The sequence below is a fragment of the Sitodiplosis mosellana genome, unplaced genomic scaffold (genome assembly GCF_009176505.1).
Source record: "Sitodiplosis mosellana isolate CC-2019 unplaced genomic scaffold, AAFC_SMos_1.0 Smas_scaffold_6165, whole genome shotgun sequence".
Lineage (NCBI taxonomy): Eukaryota > Metazoa > Arthropoda > Insecta > Diptera > Cecidomyiidae > Sitodiplosis > Sitodiplosis mosellana.
Genome location: NW_022601406.1, coordinates 1786001 through 1802268, shown reverse-complemented (window position 1 = coordinate 1802268; position 16268 = coordinate 1786001). Strand labels below are relative to the sequence as shown.

The 16268-nt window shown below is 34.4% G+C and overlaps 1 protein-coding gene across 3 annotated transcripts in view; it reads left to right on the top strand.

The window, feature by feature from the left end:
- The first annotated feature begins 2468 nt into the window (after window positions 1–2468).
- The window catches only part of LOC129574736 (sex determination protein fruitless), an 88440-nt gene continuing 74640 nt past the window's right edge, over window positions 2469–16268 (top strand). Inside the window, exons 1-3 of one of the 3 annotated variants that reach the window (XM_055457126.1) lie at window positions 2469–2725; window positions 3313–3826; window positions 6957–7186. In XM_055457126.1, coding sequence (XP_055313101.1) covers window positions 7014–7186 — 173 coding nt within the window. In that variant the 5' untranslated portion in view covers window positions 2469–2725; window positions 3313–3826; window positions 6957–7013. Of the gene's footprint in view, window positions 2726–3312; window positions 3827–6956; window positions 7187–8366; window positions 8515–15602; window positions 15713–16268 lie in introns of those variants that run through there. The other 2 variants (XM_055457129.1, XM_055457131.1) reach the window with 2 other exon arrangements.

Genomic DNA, 16268 nt, shown 5'->3' with positions numbered 1-16268 from the left:
AGAGAGAGAGAGAGAGAGAGAGAGAGAGAGAAAGAGAAACATACACACACTCAATTTTTAGATGGCACGAGAAACGACTTTGAAATTTTGCTGGCTACCAAATGAATCGGCTTGTTTATGTAGATATCACAGTTAGCTTTCATCGAATTGAACATAATTTAATATCGGCTTTCTCTTTCGCATTTTCCATGTCCGATGCATTCGGGAGATTCGGATAGGTCTTTTTGTTGTTGGTATGTTTATGATGTTGTGTATACGTTTACCATGTTCATGTGTTTAATTTTCATTTAGCAACCATTTTTAACCGTATTACCATTATTGTTACGAATTCGAGGGCTTCGTGCCTGTTGCCAAACTGATCAAATACAATTTGCTTGAATTTCGAAATGGTTTGAATGTATGAATGGCGGCGACAACGACGACGACGACGACGACGACGACGAAGATGATGATGATGATGTTGCAGTATATTTTATGCGAGTGACAATGTGTGTGTGTGTGTGTGTGTGTATGAGAGTTGTTCGGTAGTTGGAATTGTTCAGCTCTCTGTCGATTTTAAAGTGTATACGAAAGGCGCATGAAATTCTCTCTTGCCCTGCTGTGCATTTTTATTTTCAAATTCTCTTCTCTTGGCTGTGTTTCTACCACATCATACATTGGTATTCATGATGGATAATAGTACTGTAGAGGGTGTAGAAGCAATGATTGGAGGGATATATGGTTTGAATATTGTGTGATATCCGATTTTTATGCAGAAAAAAAGTTTGTGTATACTTATTAATTCATTAAATTTTTGTCTTGTTTTTGTTTTATTTTATTGTGGTTTTTTCTTTTTAATGGCGATGATGTCGGTGTACATGTTTCTATAGACATGCACATTGGTAGCGGCCCGGGGAAGTGTAAACAGTTTATAAATTATCAAACTTTAATGAGACGACAGTTTCTTGACCACCAATTGAAGTGGAAAATATTTCGTTTGTACCGAACTCGAAGTGACAATCGCATAAAATCCGGTGGAGATCTGTGTAAAACACATTTCGCTACACAGCACAAACAGCATCATTGTGCAAAATATTATTTCATTACTGCACAGATTTGTTGTGTCAAGAAGAGAAATGTATGTGTGTATTTGTGTGGACATGGGGATATAATAAATTTTGCCTCTGTGTCCGATGCGAGTGGAATGTGTCCTTTCTTTTAAACATGAATGCAGTTGCAGGCACGAGCGAACGAGCAAGCAAGCAAGCATGCATGCAAGCGAGAATCAAACGAACGAGCGAACGAACGAACGAACGAACCGATCAGAAAACGACGACTCGAAAGTGTGTTGTGTGTGCACAGTACACGGTTCGATTGTGTGGGTCATGGGTTATGCGTTTTAGTCTGCGGCCGTGTAGCTGTGTGTTGTGTGACTCCTTTTTCAGTGTTCGATTGTGTTGCAATTTTAAGGAATTAAGCGTTGTGCAGAAAGTAGCGGTGCATTATGTAGATCGACGTATGCAATATGCACACATACACATAGTGTGGCTCATTTGCTCGCTTGCTTGCTTGTTTGCTCTCTTTCCACATACATATATAGTATCCGTTGTAAATTGCTTCTCCATAGTGATATCTCTATTTCTTTCTCCCTCTCTCTCCATTGTGTTGTTCTCTATCTTTTGCGTTGTGGCTCTCTATCACCCCGTTATCACCCCGATTCAAGTCAGTAGTCGCAGAGGCTTGAGCTTATGTATGGACGCACGCGTTCAATTTATGTACTGTGTTTGTTGATGTTGATGCATCTGTGTATTGTATATGCCACATCGGGTTGAAAGTTTGTTGTGTTTTTTTTTTCGTTCTTCTTGTATACAAACAGAGCGACACACATGGAGCATATTATCGGTTTAGTTTCGCAGGCTGAATCGAGTTACCCTTCTTCCTTGTTCCTGTGTGTCACTTGATTCGCTCTGTCCCATTTCGTCGTCGCTATGTTTGTTCGGTTGATGTTGCTGTTGCTGTTGCTGTGTTTCGCTGCGCTAGGTAGTACGTTCTGTTCTTTTGGTTTTTCTTCATTTTTTGCATGCAATGGTTTATAGTTGTGCAATGTGACTCGTGTGTGTGTGTGTGTGTGTGTGTATGCCCCATGCATCCCTTTTTCCAACACATATATTCCAGAATACATAGAGAGAGTGAAAGGCGCGTGCAACTGAAACAAAAAACACTGATCGAATACGAGCGGCAAAATGAGATGACTTGATGGAAATGAGCGATAGAGAGGCAAACGAGCCTCCAATACATTTGCACGAAGTGTGCGCCTCAACGATATTGGATGAAAAACGTGTATGTGTGTGATTGTGCAATTTAGACAAATAAACATAACAGTAACACCACATTTCGCATCCAGCGTGAAGAGCAGATAATATACACCACCACAACACACATTGGGCTCTGAGTAATTTTATTCAACTGAAAATTTTTCTCGAAAATTTAGTACATCAAGAGAATTGCAAGTAAAAGGACATAAATCCTCAAAACAAAATAGAACCAATTTCACAAAACTGATTCATAACACCAATGATATCCTACATTGAATACACAAAAAAAAACAAATAAAACACACTGAGTCAAGAGAAATAAAATCATACGAACGTAGCGCGTGCATATAAAATTTTTCATGAACTTGCATTCTATCAGTTTTCAGCTTATTGATTGATTTAATTTGGTTTTTTTTTCTGTTAATTAAAAGGTATTCTAGCCACTAATTTCTCTTTTATATTTTAATTTTGGATTCTCGGGAAAATGACAAATATAAACAATAGAAACATTTTTGTTTTGTTTGGATTGATTGGAACATGTGTATGCATAAATACGTAAAATTTCATCACAAATAGATAAAACGCGAGGTTTTTTTTCAAGTAATTATGAAATTATTAAACGTCTTTCGAGAGAGAGAGAGAGAGAGAGATATGATAATAAAAAAATAAAACGCCCCTAAAAATAATTTACCGCATAAACAAAACGTAAAATTTCGTGTGTTCGTTTTGATCAAAAAAAAAATCCGTTGCTTTCGCTGTCTTATTTTTCCGCGTTGTGTTTTTTAACTCACTAACATTTGAATTTTATATTTAAAACAAAATCTCTTGTAACTTTATGTGTACACGGCACTTTAATTTGCAATTATTCCCTTTCTACGTTGCGTTTTTCGTTTTTCACCCGGTTCATATTATTATCATATCAAATTACATTGACTACTGAACTCACCTTGAATGCAACTAATCGAAGCTGAATCGGCAATTTTTTACTTGGTTCACTCACTCCCTTTTCAAATTTCAGATGTGAATAACTGTGTTAAATGGAATAATAATTAAAAAAAAACAATAAGTTTTTTTTTCATAAAACTACAGCACAAAGAAGAAGTTTTAAAAAAAATTGCATTGAGGCAAGAACACAACCAAACAAACACATACATACACATTTCTATGTGAAAAGAAGAAATATACCTCGAAATAATAATAGAGACCAGCACACGACAGTAAATTAAAGTCTTGTGAGGTTTGGTTTTGTTTGTTTGTTTGTTTGTTTGTGACGTGACGTGACGTGACGTGACATTACTCTGTGTGCTTTTGTTACAGTTGTAAGCAGGAAATAAGTGTAAAAGCACATAAAAGACTCTCTTTGTATGTCTCTCACACGCAAAGTGAACATAGATATTTTTTTTCCTCATTGAACTTCCTGTTGCCAATTGACACTCAAAACGAATACAAAAGAGAAAGAAGAAGAAGAGGACGACGGCAGAAGCGGCTACACAGCATAACATCAACAACAAGAGGAACATACAGTGAAACAGGTTTTCATCAACAGCATTCATTAATCGATATTGAACGCACGCATATTATATGTAATCCGAATGCTATAATAATATCAATATTCATTCGCATCATAATATTCCATGCTCGTTTCTTCGGGCATTGTGCATTCGTTTGGTTTTCCTTCATTTTGTTGTCTTTTTTTTTGTTGTTTTGTATTGTTATTGTTAGCTTGAAAAGAGAAAAAAAAGCTCGGCTATAATTGTATTAACGTTATGTTCAGGCTTCAAAACGAATTATTGGAGCGATAATTAATTTTGTCTTAACTTTACTGGAACAATCAATTGTTTTTTTCTTTTCTTTTTAATTTGCTAAATACTTCAATGGAAGTACACTAGCTCGATGCACAGAGAATATATCGATATATTGCGATACGATTTTCATCAATGAAAGAATTTCTTTGCATTTGCAATGAAATTGACCGTGATCATAAATATTGACGGTTTAATCATGAATTCCAATAATAATTGGTCGTGGCCTCATTGTCACACAAAATCATTTCGCACATACCGCAATATAATCCTGTGTGTTGTAAGCTATTGAAATTTTACACTCTAGCAGCCAGGCAACCAGCCAGCAAACAAGCAAGCAATCCAATGTTAATGTGGACAATATCATGTGTGTTTGGGAAGTGGATTCTCTGTTTCAAATACGTGTTGGTGCACCAGCACGCATATAGCCCACACAGTAAATTCTCTCCGTTATATAATCGAGAGCTGTTTATGCATGTACACCGCGCACACATGGTGACGCGTCATTTTATTCATTGAATGCATTTTACTTGAATCCAGATAGTTTTGGTCTTTTTGTGATGCGTTCGATTTTAAAAAGGCGCACGCTGCCCTCTGATATATATATATATATATACATGTGGGATGCATACGACAAATGGACACATGCAATATTATTGTGGTCAATAACGATTCATTTGGAGAATTTGTGCAAAAAGGTGATTGAGCGGTTCATCATGCGTCTTGTCGCTTATAAATGGGTTGTTTTTCTTTTGCATTCATCGAAAGCCCCATTGATTTTTTACAATATTTTTTTTCTAGTTTTCTCCCATCTTCTCGTCGTCTTTCTCTCCATCTCTGTGTTAAATTCGATGCGTTATTCAAACATTTCAAATCTATTCATTTTCCAAAGTTGACACACACAAGAAAATTGGCAATGCTCCGACAAAGAAACGTACCAATAATGCATTTACCAGTAAATGTAAACAATCAATACATACACACATATATGTATAGTCAACATATTCCAGAAAGAAAGTTGACGTAGTACATGCATCCCCACATATAGATGTATATCGGAACTAGTTGGTTTGCCGCAAAAATAAATATTTTTTTTTTTTCATGTGAATACACATACACAAAACTTTCGTAACTTATATATACGAATGAAGGAAAGGAGTGAGAAGGCATCGATGCTAAAAACTTTTTAGTTAGAAAATGACTGTTTTTGACTCTGTGCTTATTTCCAATGATGGCATTGATATTTGTTGAAATTTCAATTGAAAATTTTACAGCAGATTATATGAATTGGAAAAAAAGGTTAATTGAAATGGAGAGAACAAGAAATTGAAAGGAAAAAATGATAAAAATTTTGATACGCAATCGACTTTGGAACGGAAAATTCTCAAGTCGAATCACATGGAGAAAATAGACCGACGGAACTAATATGAAATTCTTTTTATTCAAATCAATGTGTGAAATCAGTTTGTCCGGAAAATCGATTAATTACGGTGTGTTCCGTAATAATAATCGGGTAATCTAATCTTCGTCATGCAATGCGAACGAAACCAGCAACAGTAACAGCAACAGCACAACAAAAAAATGCAACAAACCAATCCACTTGTCGATTATTAGTTTTTAATTTACATTTCGTTTATTTATTCATCATTTCAAATAGACTCATTTTAATTCACATAATTATGAAAAGTTAGTGGTTAATTTATTCAACAGTTCCACTTGATTATTTTTGTTAGATTCAGTTTTTTTTTCTCTATACATTGCATTCAATTCCATTTTTATTTTCATCTGCTGTAATTACTGTCGGCAAAAGAAGTGCTTGTAACAAATGATTTTCCTGAATGGAAGCAACGCTTTAGTGTTTGAAAATGTTGCACTTATAAACGAACATCAAACATTTTGTAAGCCGTCATTCCATTTTGGATAAAGCCTTTCCTTACGCATGCAATTATTCTTTTGTGCATACTAAGCACCCGCATGTTGTTTTAACTTCTGAAAGCCATTAGTAAAACGGGCTAAACTACGCTTTGTAGGCAATTAGCCGCAATTCAACATGTACAGTGCCGATCAAAAATCCTAAATACCATTGGGAAAATTACATTTTTTCACAAAATGAAAATGAGACTTTTTCGATTGAAAATAATGTGGATATTTTGGTGTCAATTCCTAAAACTTACAACACTAGATCATTTTAGCTGTTTTCATTGAAGGTATTAATGAATCACTTTTGAGAAATTTGGTCGAAAAAAAATTGAGCTAATTTTTTTTTATGAAATTCATCCAATTCATTAATACGCTCAATAAAAGAGATTAAATGTTCGGGTTCCGTAAGATTTTCGAATCTACATAAAAAAAAAATACGGAAATTTTCCAAATAGTCGTATATTTTTTTGTTTAAAATGTGATTTTGTTTTTCAATCGTGTTCAAACATTTGATCGACACTGTATATGTAGATACTAAACCACATATAATACGCAAAACGCATAACCACTTTCGCGTTTTTCTGTGGGTTTCTGTCAAGTGTGGCTGTGCTGTGAAACACAAACAAATGAGGAAATTCTTTGAAGTCTTTCTTATTTCTCTTTTGTACTTGCTTTCTCTGCATTTAAAAAATTCCGTTGAATTTTTCTGAGATTTTGCTGAAGAAAAAAATTTAAAAAAAAACTGAGCGATTCGTAGAAGATTTGTATTAGATAAGATCTAACCAACTTAATACCTATTAATTAATTACTGCTTACTAACTACAGTAGACTTCAAAGCAATTCAAAATGTTAAACACTTTAAATTTAAGTTTGAATTTCAGAAAAGAGCCTTGACAGTAATATATCGATTTCATTGTCTCTTTTTGTTCAATAACAATAGGCCGAATGGTAACGCAGACATTATAAATTGTGTAAAATCGCAAACAATCCAGGAAATATGATGACAGCGCCACACTTTTTCGGGAATTCATATCCTGCATATCATAGACCATCAATTGATAGTCTACAAGCGAGAGAGAGTCCATTAGATTTGCAAATAAGTAGCAAACAACGGAATTGTGAATCGCAACCATTACCAATACCAACACCATCCCCATCAACATCGCCCAGGTAAACAAGTTACCGTTTTATACCATGCATCATTTCATTGGCATATTCTTTTTCAATGCATAGTTTCGCACGGCTCTGCACCAAAGACGGGTGGGAAAAATCAAACAATCGATTTTAGCCGTTCGTCTATTGCTGTATGGAATGTGTATGTATTTAAAAAAAAAAAATATGCCATGAATGATTCATATATGAATATACCGTAGAAAGCAAAGAACGGGTAGAAAAGATGTCAAATTTGTCCGGGTACCATGCGACCACTCTAAATGATAACTGCGCCACAAATGTGCATATTGAATCTGATATGCATTTATCATTCATACCGTCTGTGTGTTTGATTTGTGTGTTGAAGTTCCCGTGAGCTCGTTTCTTGCCACACTCACTTGTTGTTGTTGTTGTTGTTTTTTTTTTAGTTTCGTTCGTCATACGTTGTTACATTGAGTGTCAAGCGGATAGGCGCTAGTAAAAATAATCGCAAACATTTTAAAATGGACACCAGGCATTAGACATCTTTTTTTCCCATGATTTATGTCAATGTTTCAATAGCTATATAGCCGGTTTTTTTCCTCTTCAACGGGTCTATAATTTACCATATATACGACCCAGTTATCTACACTTCAATCAACATTATCAACGGTAAAACTGCCTTTATCCATTAAAGGTAGAATAGGTGCATTCTACAATCAACTCGAAAATAACGATATCAGTCGTTATCAATTATTCCAAAGGACTTTTATGAGCTCAAATCACTTTATGATTTGTTCTTGCTGCGGCCACTTGTTTCGCAATTTCTCACACATTTCGACGTTTTTGATGTGTGTGTGAATAGTGGTTTTTCCGCAATATTATTGTTGTTCGAATTTCAAGTTTGAAAAAAAAACAGCAGTTAGTGTACAAGCGCCCTACATTCATTTGAATATTTCATTTGGCACTGCTTTTGATGAGCTCAAATTTCATTTTTTTTTCTTTGCTCAACGTAAAAATACATCTTTGAAATACTTTCAGTTTTTTTCCATTGCCAATTTGAAATGCATACATTATAATATTATTGTTACGCAAGGTTTCAATCATTTTCTTACAAAGTGATTATTTACCTATATAACTGCGATTTTGAATGAAAATGAATAGAATATTTAAATTGATTGAAATTTAAAATTAAACGTAACGGTCTATTTGACAAATTGAAGAAAAAAACGATTCGCTCGTAATATTTGTTCAGATTCATTGTTAACAATTATCGAAGAAAGAGAAAAAAAAAACCATCGAAGAAAACATGACAGCCATATTGTCTTCGATTAAAATCCAATCACTCAACTTCCATCGTTGCTTGGGTAAGTCATTATAAATGTATGTAAACAAGTCTAAGTCGATTCGATTTCGCGGAACGGAATTACAAATTGCGTTAATGTCCATTGTCTCTCTCTCTCTCTCTCTCTCTCTCTCATTCCATAATTGATATTAAATTTTTCAATGTAAATATCCGTTCGACGTTCGGCGAACAAAACGGGGAAAAATAGGGTTGTTTCACCATTGATTCTATGGAATTTGTCGCTAGTTGATATGTAAATGATAAATGTGTCGAACATTTTTTTTCTCTTCTTATTACTTTTCCACACTTTTCCGTATGCACACAATGTGTACAGGGGAAGTATAGGAATTGGTTTCGGCATTTTCTTTTTTCGCTCCGCATTAGTGTATTTTGTTATAAAAAGCAGGAAAAGGACTAGAAATCACAAGTTGCATACATTCTTCTTTCGTTCGGTTGCTGTCGAATTTGGTTGTTTGTAAGCACTATTGTGCTCCCAAATATTGTGATCTGTATAGATTTTGGTATGCTTTGACTTTGATCAATTGCAAGTCTTTTCTAATATATCTAAAATTTCTGGAAATTAACATTTTTGTATGGTGTGGGATCCACACTGTGGGCAACGTAAATATGCAATTTTCTTCAATTTTTTACAAAAATAAATTTAAGGGCTTTCAAACGATGAAACATTCACTTCTCAATAAATTCGATCTCAAATCGAATTTTCTTCAGATATTATGTATATTGAGAATACTTTAACCCTCTAATGCATACAACCGCTTCTAGACGGGCAACATTTGAACGCCTGTAGAACGTAAACCGTACATCGGATCACATTGCTTCAAAGAGAATTTTTATTCGTCAATGTTTTCTCTTTATATTTGTCTTTGGCAATATTTGTCTATGTAGTCTGATTGTAAAGTTATAAACAAAAATGTGTGCAAAAACAAAAATTTGACAAAACAAATTATTCGAACTCGAAATTAGACACATTTTTGACACTTTTAAACAATGGATTTGATTGTTCTCTGATTTATGTCAATCGCATTCCCTGACTGAACCATGAGGAATCCAGGATTATGAATATTTTTTAAATATCTATGGCCAAAAATCAACCAAGTACCAGTACTCCCAGCCCTGGGAAAAATTAGTGCATTAGAGGGTTAATATAACGTGAAAAAAAACATTCATCTGTTTGTCCACTATGATTGTTCTTATTTTCAGAAAAAAGACAAAAAGATTATACCGAGAAAAAAAATGCATGCAAAAGTTTTGAACAACGGTACGGAAAAGGGTGGTATAAAATGGCGACAGAACAGACAAAGGTAAAAGTTAAGAATTACGAACGTAATTCTTTCTATTCAATTGATATTGAGAAAACGTCATTAAATATTAGTCGGCGACAATTCTTTTTTGTTGAAAAGCGAACAGTGCAGCGAATGTCCAATTAAAAGGGAGCGAATGAAGAAAAAATGAGGCTCATTTTATAAAACTGGTTGTAATTGTAATGATTATCTCCTTAAAGCATTTCTTTTTTTTATGTATAAAGGCTGGTTAGTATCTATCAATCATACTCTTTTGTACTGATATCAGCATTTTGACCGATTTTCCACAATTTGCTTCTATTTTTTTGCGCTTTGACTTTTTCGGCCCATTTCTATTTTACTTCTGATTTTTTGTGTGAGCTTTTCATTTTGTTTTTAAGTAACGAGATGAAATCTACATCTCAATTAAATCAGTCCTATTGATTTAACTTCACTTTCATCACTCTTTTTATTTAGATTATGTGTTCGGAAATAAATTCCAAAGACCCACTAAATAACATGGTGGCTAAATTCAATAAATATGCTGAACATTATGATTTTAATCAAACTATTGAATTTGTAAAAAATAAGCTAAAAAAATTTCTTCAAGGGCAGAAATCTGTAAATAATTATTGCATACCAAATTGATTTATTTATCCATTATACAATATTTAAATAAACCACCTAGGGCAAAGAAATGCCATTGGTTCCGAACATTATTATTAAAATGCAGAAATAGAAAGAAAAAAAAACCATATGGTCAAAATTATTTCTGGATAATTTTATAAGTTTTTTTATTTTCAATTTGCATGCTACTATCGTAGATGGATTTGAATTTTGGTACTGAGTAGAGGATAAATACAAATGCATAGGAACTACAGTACTAGATCAGTTGAAGTTTACAAAATCACACCTTTTTTTTAACATAATATGCATTATTGAATGGGTTTATAGAAGCTTATGTGACATAAGTTATGTCTAGATGAATAATATTTTGTTCTGAGAGTTTTATTTATATACTCGCCTGGGTTTTTGCATCCAATTTTTGTAAGAGATTGATCACCAATGTTGCTCTCAAAAAGCTGGGACTGCTCTCAAGTTTGCTGTACATCACTTTTTGTTGGTGTAGATTGACTAAAAATCGGATATACGTAGAATTTTCTGTCAACCCATACTTGAATACCTATCTCAACTGTTGAGAAATGATGAATATCATAGTCAGATTACCTCCAAATTGTTTGGAGAGAGAATATTACAACAAAAAATGTTCCTTTGAATGTAGGCTGTTTAGTAGACTCATCCTGGGCTACATTCGTGATTAATTTTCTGATTTTTCCTCAAATTTAATGATATTTTTACCGAATACTATTTGATTTAAAGCACAAATTCCAATGTGTATCGATCGTCTTCGTAGAAGAAATTGTTCATGATTGAATTTGAAGTTTTTTCAGTTATCCGTTAATTTTATCAGTCCATTCAGTAACGATTCGCCCCTTGGTTTAAATCCAATTCATTTGTAGCATTTAGCACCATTATATGCACAAAGTGTTGAAGAAGAAAAACAGAAATGTTTGAATAGAGTGCTCAACAAAACATTTGATTAATGATTCTATTAATTGACTAATGAAATGATCAAATCTAGGAGCTCTTGCTGGAAACCATCGCTTTTCTGTGGCTCGAGAATAATATGTTCTGAATTATTACAATTTCAAAACAAACTCTGTTTGGCTTTCAACTTGAATCGGCTGTTGCTTTGAGTCATCATTGCTTTGAAGATGACCACTTACAAATATTTGGCTCATTTGTATCGACTTACGTAATTCAAATGGTACAAATTAATTGATACAATCAACAGTGACACATTTTTTTTTCAGTTTTCAAATTTTCTGCCATTTTCATTGCTAATAATTATTGCATACATGCATATTATTCAATTTGATTTGATAAAAAAAAAGTTGGACAGCTGCTTTTGTGCACAAAATGGTTCAACATCTTCAAGATCGTTATGAGTTTCAGCCCAGCATCAATGCTATCGGTTTAATACAGCCTCTTGACCTTATAAATTTGAATCATACGCTTAATTTTTTTTAAAATCTACTTTAAACTATCTGGTTCGATTCTTTGAATTCAATTTTATCAGTCCAACGCCACACTCAAAACCCCTCTCTCTCTTTCTCTTCCTCTCTCCGTCCCTAGGGGATAGACACAACATTTAAAACTTGAATCTTTTTAGATCTTTTCAAATCTGTAGGAATCTCAAATCTCGAGCAAATTCAAATACTTTTGAATCTCAATGAATCCTTATGAATCTTCTCAAATCAAAATGGCTGACTTGTCAAAAAGGTCAAACAAATCAGTGAGATTTTTACAAATCTCTTCAAATCCCTTCAAATCTCAATGAATCTTCACGAATCTGAACACCTCTACACAAAATCAATTAAGTATTTTGAAAAACGATCGTATCTCAGATCTTGTGTCTATCCCCTAGCTCCGTCCACATACATCACTATCCTAGATACGTAAATTAAACTGTTGAAAGTTTATTTAGAGTCCAAATCCATCGTACAAACTCAAATTACATAGCATGCACACATAGCAATGCCATTAAAACGCGTGCAAAGCTTATTAGTTTCTGGTTTTGGTTAAGAGTTGCGCATCTGTAGCATAGCTTCAAAATCGGCGCATGTAAATATTATGGTGCCAATTTGTGGTTTGTTCTTTGACAAAGCCAATTATATTATCAACGATTTCGTCGGCACTGATTTGCATTGTAAGTCATCAAACTTAAGGGCCATAGTGCCAGAACACCACAACACACAAACACACAGACATGCAAGTGTGTGGCATAATGAATCTTTGGTGCATACGGTCTCACAAACAACATAGATACAATGATATCATCCTAAATCGACGGAGAATGAATTTTCAAGTTTGTTTAATATATTTCGACTTGCAGCTGTACGTCAACCAATTAGCACCGAAAACCAAACGACTCGAACTGTGTAAACTTATTGAAATGAAGTGGGAGTGTGGGGCACAGGGAGAGAGAGAGAGTTTGTATGTTTGTGTCTGTGTATGTAATGCAATGTGATAGAACAACAAAAACACGCACTTCTATTTCCAAAGTATACACACAATGTGTGTATCAAGTGCTCACTGATGCCTGGTGTGTGTGTGTGTGTGTGTGTTTCCAAGCTCTTTATTATTCTCATTGAATTGTCAAAAAGCTTTTCAAACTACTTCTAATTTGAACATCGACTTGTTTTCGCAACAACTTTTTGTGTGGTATTCAATTAATAATTTTGTTTGAATGAAAAATGGTCGAGCTTGAGTTGGAAAATTGTTGCAAAACCAAATCAAACCAAATCAAACCAAACCAAAAGTCCGGAAAATTATTTTCAACGATAGTGTTGTAAGGAGGCCAAACACATAATTCTACACTCTTATCATTCTATTGTGCGAAGTCAAAAACAATACAAAGAGTCTTGCATAAATGAATACTCGAGTATTCGAACAACTTTTACCGTCACTATTGTCATGAATCAAGTTCAAAGTTTCCCAATGGAAATGTCACAATGAAATGTATTAGAGTTTTTACTTGAATAAATTGAAAGATTGTGATCATGATCTTGATCAACTGTAGAAAACGTATAAACATTTTTCCGCATTTTATCCTACTATTTAACGCCAATTTTGTACGTTTAACGCAACGATATTTTGGACACAAAATGATTCGTAGAAAGTTCATTAAACGACCATGAATCAAATGAATGATCACATACATTCGAATTCGGCCACTGACTTGAATCGAAACGGTTCCAACTGTGCTGTTGGTTGCGTTGAAAACTAGTTTTGTTTAGGGAGTCTGGGCAATTTTCAAAATTAGTTCAATCCATAATTTATATTCGCACATCAACATTGTAGGTGAACGTGAGAGCGAGAGAGCGAAAGATCGAGCGAATAAGATTAAGGAGGGGAGGGGGAATCGAGAGCGAGAGCGCACAATACAAATAATTCGCTAAAATTGTGCGCTCCAACCACACTCACTGTGAGATATTGATTCGTAACGATATGATTTATGCGAAGAAAAGCATGCAACAAAACAAAAACAAAAAATGTCGAAACATTAACGCACGGAACAACACATGTGTGTTGCTGTTCTGATTTTCGAACTTATTTTAATTGATCTTCAATTTCTCGTACAGATGAAGGGTTCGATAATTAATTTATTGGATTCAATCAAATGTGAATACAGAACTGAATATTCCGTCAATTCTTATTCCAATCCAAAACGCAAAACTATATGACATTAAAATATGGAGGGATTAATATGCAAAGAAGTTGAAGAAGAAGAAACAAAAATGTATTTGAGACTAATGCGATCATTGCGGATTTAATACATACAATGTCACGACGAAACACAAAATTTTGCACATAAACTTAATATGCAGAGCCAAAATTCACGCATACCACACACATACACGCTCTTTCACCAAACGAATGACATACACACAATGACAGTGAGGTTAGAATATGGCATTTCGAACTAGAAAAGTCGTGTGGAGAAACAAAGAATATGTGTATATTCGTGTATATGCATATATAATGAACACAAAATATTCCTTCTCGGCTCGGAATCGGTTTGGCACGCAATCCAGACATGTACGATAAACGAACAGCAAAAGGGAGGCAAAACTATTGAAACTCCCGCTTAAAATTGATTGAAACGAAAGAAGAAGAAAAAAAAAACCGATGCCAACACACGTATTCCCAATTTATCGGCGTGATATTTTATTTTTCTTCATTCATCCTTTACTCGACGGCAAATCCGGCACAAAAATTATAAATTTGTACAAGAAGAGAAAAGAAAACAGATTTGAAAATTTAAAAGCCGGTAGAAAAATTAAAAACGTACGTCTCCTCCCCGAATTGTCATTCGTTTTGCCTATGCTCGAATTTATTCTCGCTTTAATACATCAGTTTTGCAAATTAGTATGAACGGAGCAGCAGCAGCAGCAACTAGCAAGAGAATTGAATGAAAAAAAAAACACCCAAAAAACCAAAACCAATACGAATTCTATATGTGCAAAAACAAGATTCTAAGTGTCCGACATCATGGACCCATTTACGGTTTTTTTCTGTTCGTACTGTATATATGTTATATAATATGTATTGACTTTTGGTAGAAATATGCATGTTTTATTATAGGTTTCAACACACAAATTTTGTACACATTGCCTTCGTGCACCGAAAGAAATGACGGCGAACGAAAAGAGAGAGAGAGAGAGAGAGAGAGAGAGAGAGAGAGAGAGAGAGAGAAGAAGAGAATATAAACGCCAAGTCCGTAGGTGGGTTGACGATATATGTGAACTCTTTTGCTGTTGATGAGCGAATACATTCACACTTTTCTCTCTCGCTCACTGTGTTCAAACACTTTTGCGCATACTTACTTTGCTTGATCGCCGAACAAACCGAAACGTTACGACGTTCGGCAAGTTTTTTTTTGCGCGCGCGTTCTGTGTTCATTCGTTTGCTGTTTCTCTTACTGTTGCCGCTGGTGCTGTTATTGTTGTTGTTATTGTTACTGCTGCTGGTGTATGGTGTGTTTGTATGTAACGCACTAATGTTGATGTTGGTCGGATATTAGTATCATTATATTAATACCAATATTACGTTATTTACTTAGAATTTGCTCAAATACTAAAATATCGAGCGGACAACACCGAATTGAAGAACACACACACACACACACATACACACACACACAGCCAAAAAAAAAAAACCTTCCACATCTCTCTTTCTAGTGTATCTAATCTTTCATTCTGTCCTTTAGTTATCAAATTCATAAATAGATTGAAGTAGTAACATTCTTTGTTTTAATTTGCGATCATCATCAAGTTTTGTAGTGTAACATATACAGTAAGTGCTGAGCCCTTTTTTTTGTTGTATTTATCAACGGTTGCATAACATTGCGAGATCAGGAAAAAGCGGAAAGTTGAAAGAAGAAGAAGAAGAAGAAGAAGAAGAAGAAGAAGGGATAAAAAGAGCGCCGACCACCGATCAAACTAACGCTAAAACGGGTCAATTTTTGGCAAACATTTGATTTGTTTCTTGAAAGAAAAATGATTTAAAACGAAGAAAAGAATTCTTTCCCTTTAGAAATCAAGGTATTTCAAAGCAGAAAAAAAAGCGAAAAAAAAGAATCTTTGCAGTGTGTTTTAGTGCAAAAGTAACGTTGTTCGAGAGAAAAAGAAGAAGCGAAAAAAAAACCGAAGTATTCAATGGATATGATACACTAGTGTGACTTTGAATGTATGGAATCGATTGACTTAACGATGCGCGCATTCCACGTTCGGCCAGAGGCACACATACAATTTTCTCTCTGCCTCTCGCTCTTGCCGCATTCGGCGTTTCATGATCATATGTGGTGAGATTTGATGTTACTGTGCTACCTCAATATACGAATCGTTCGGTT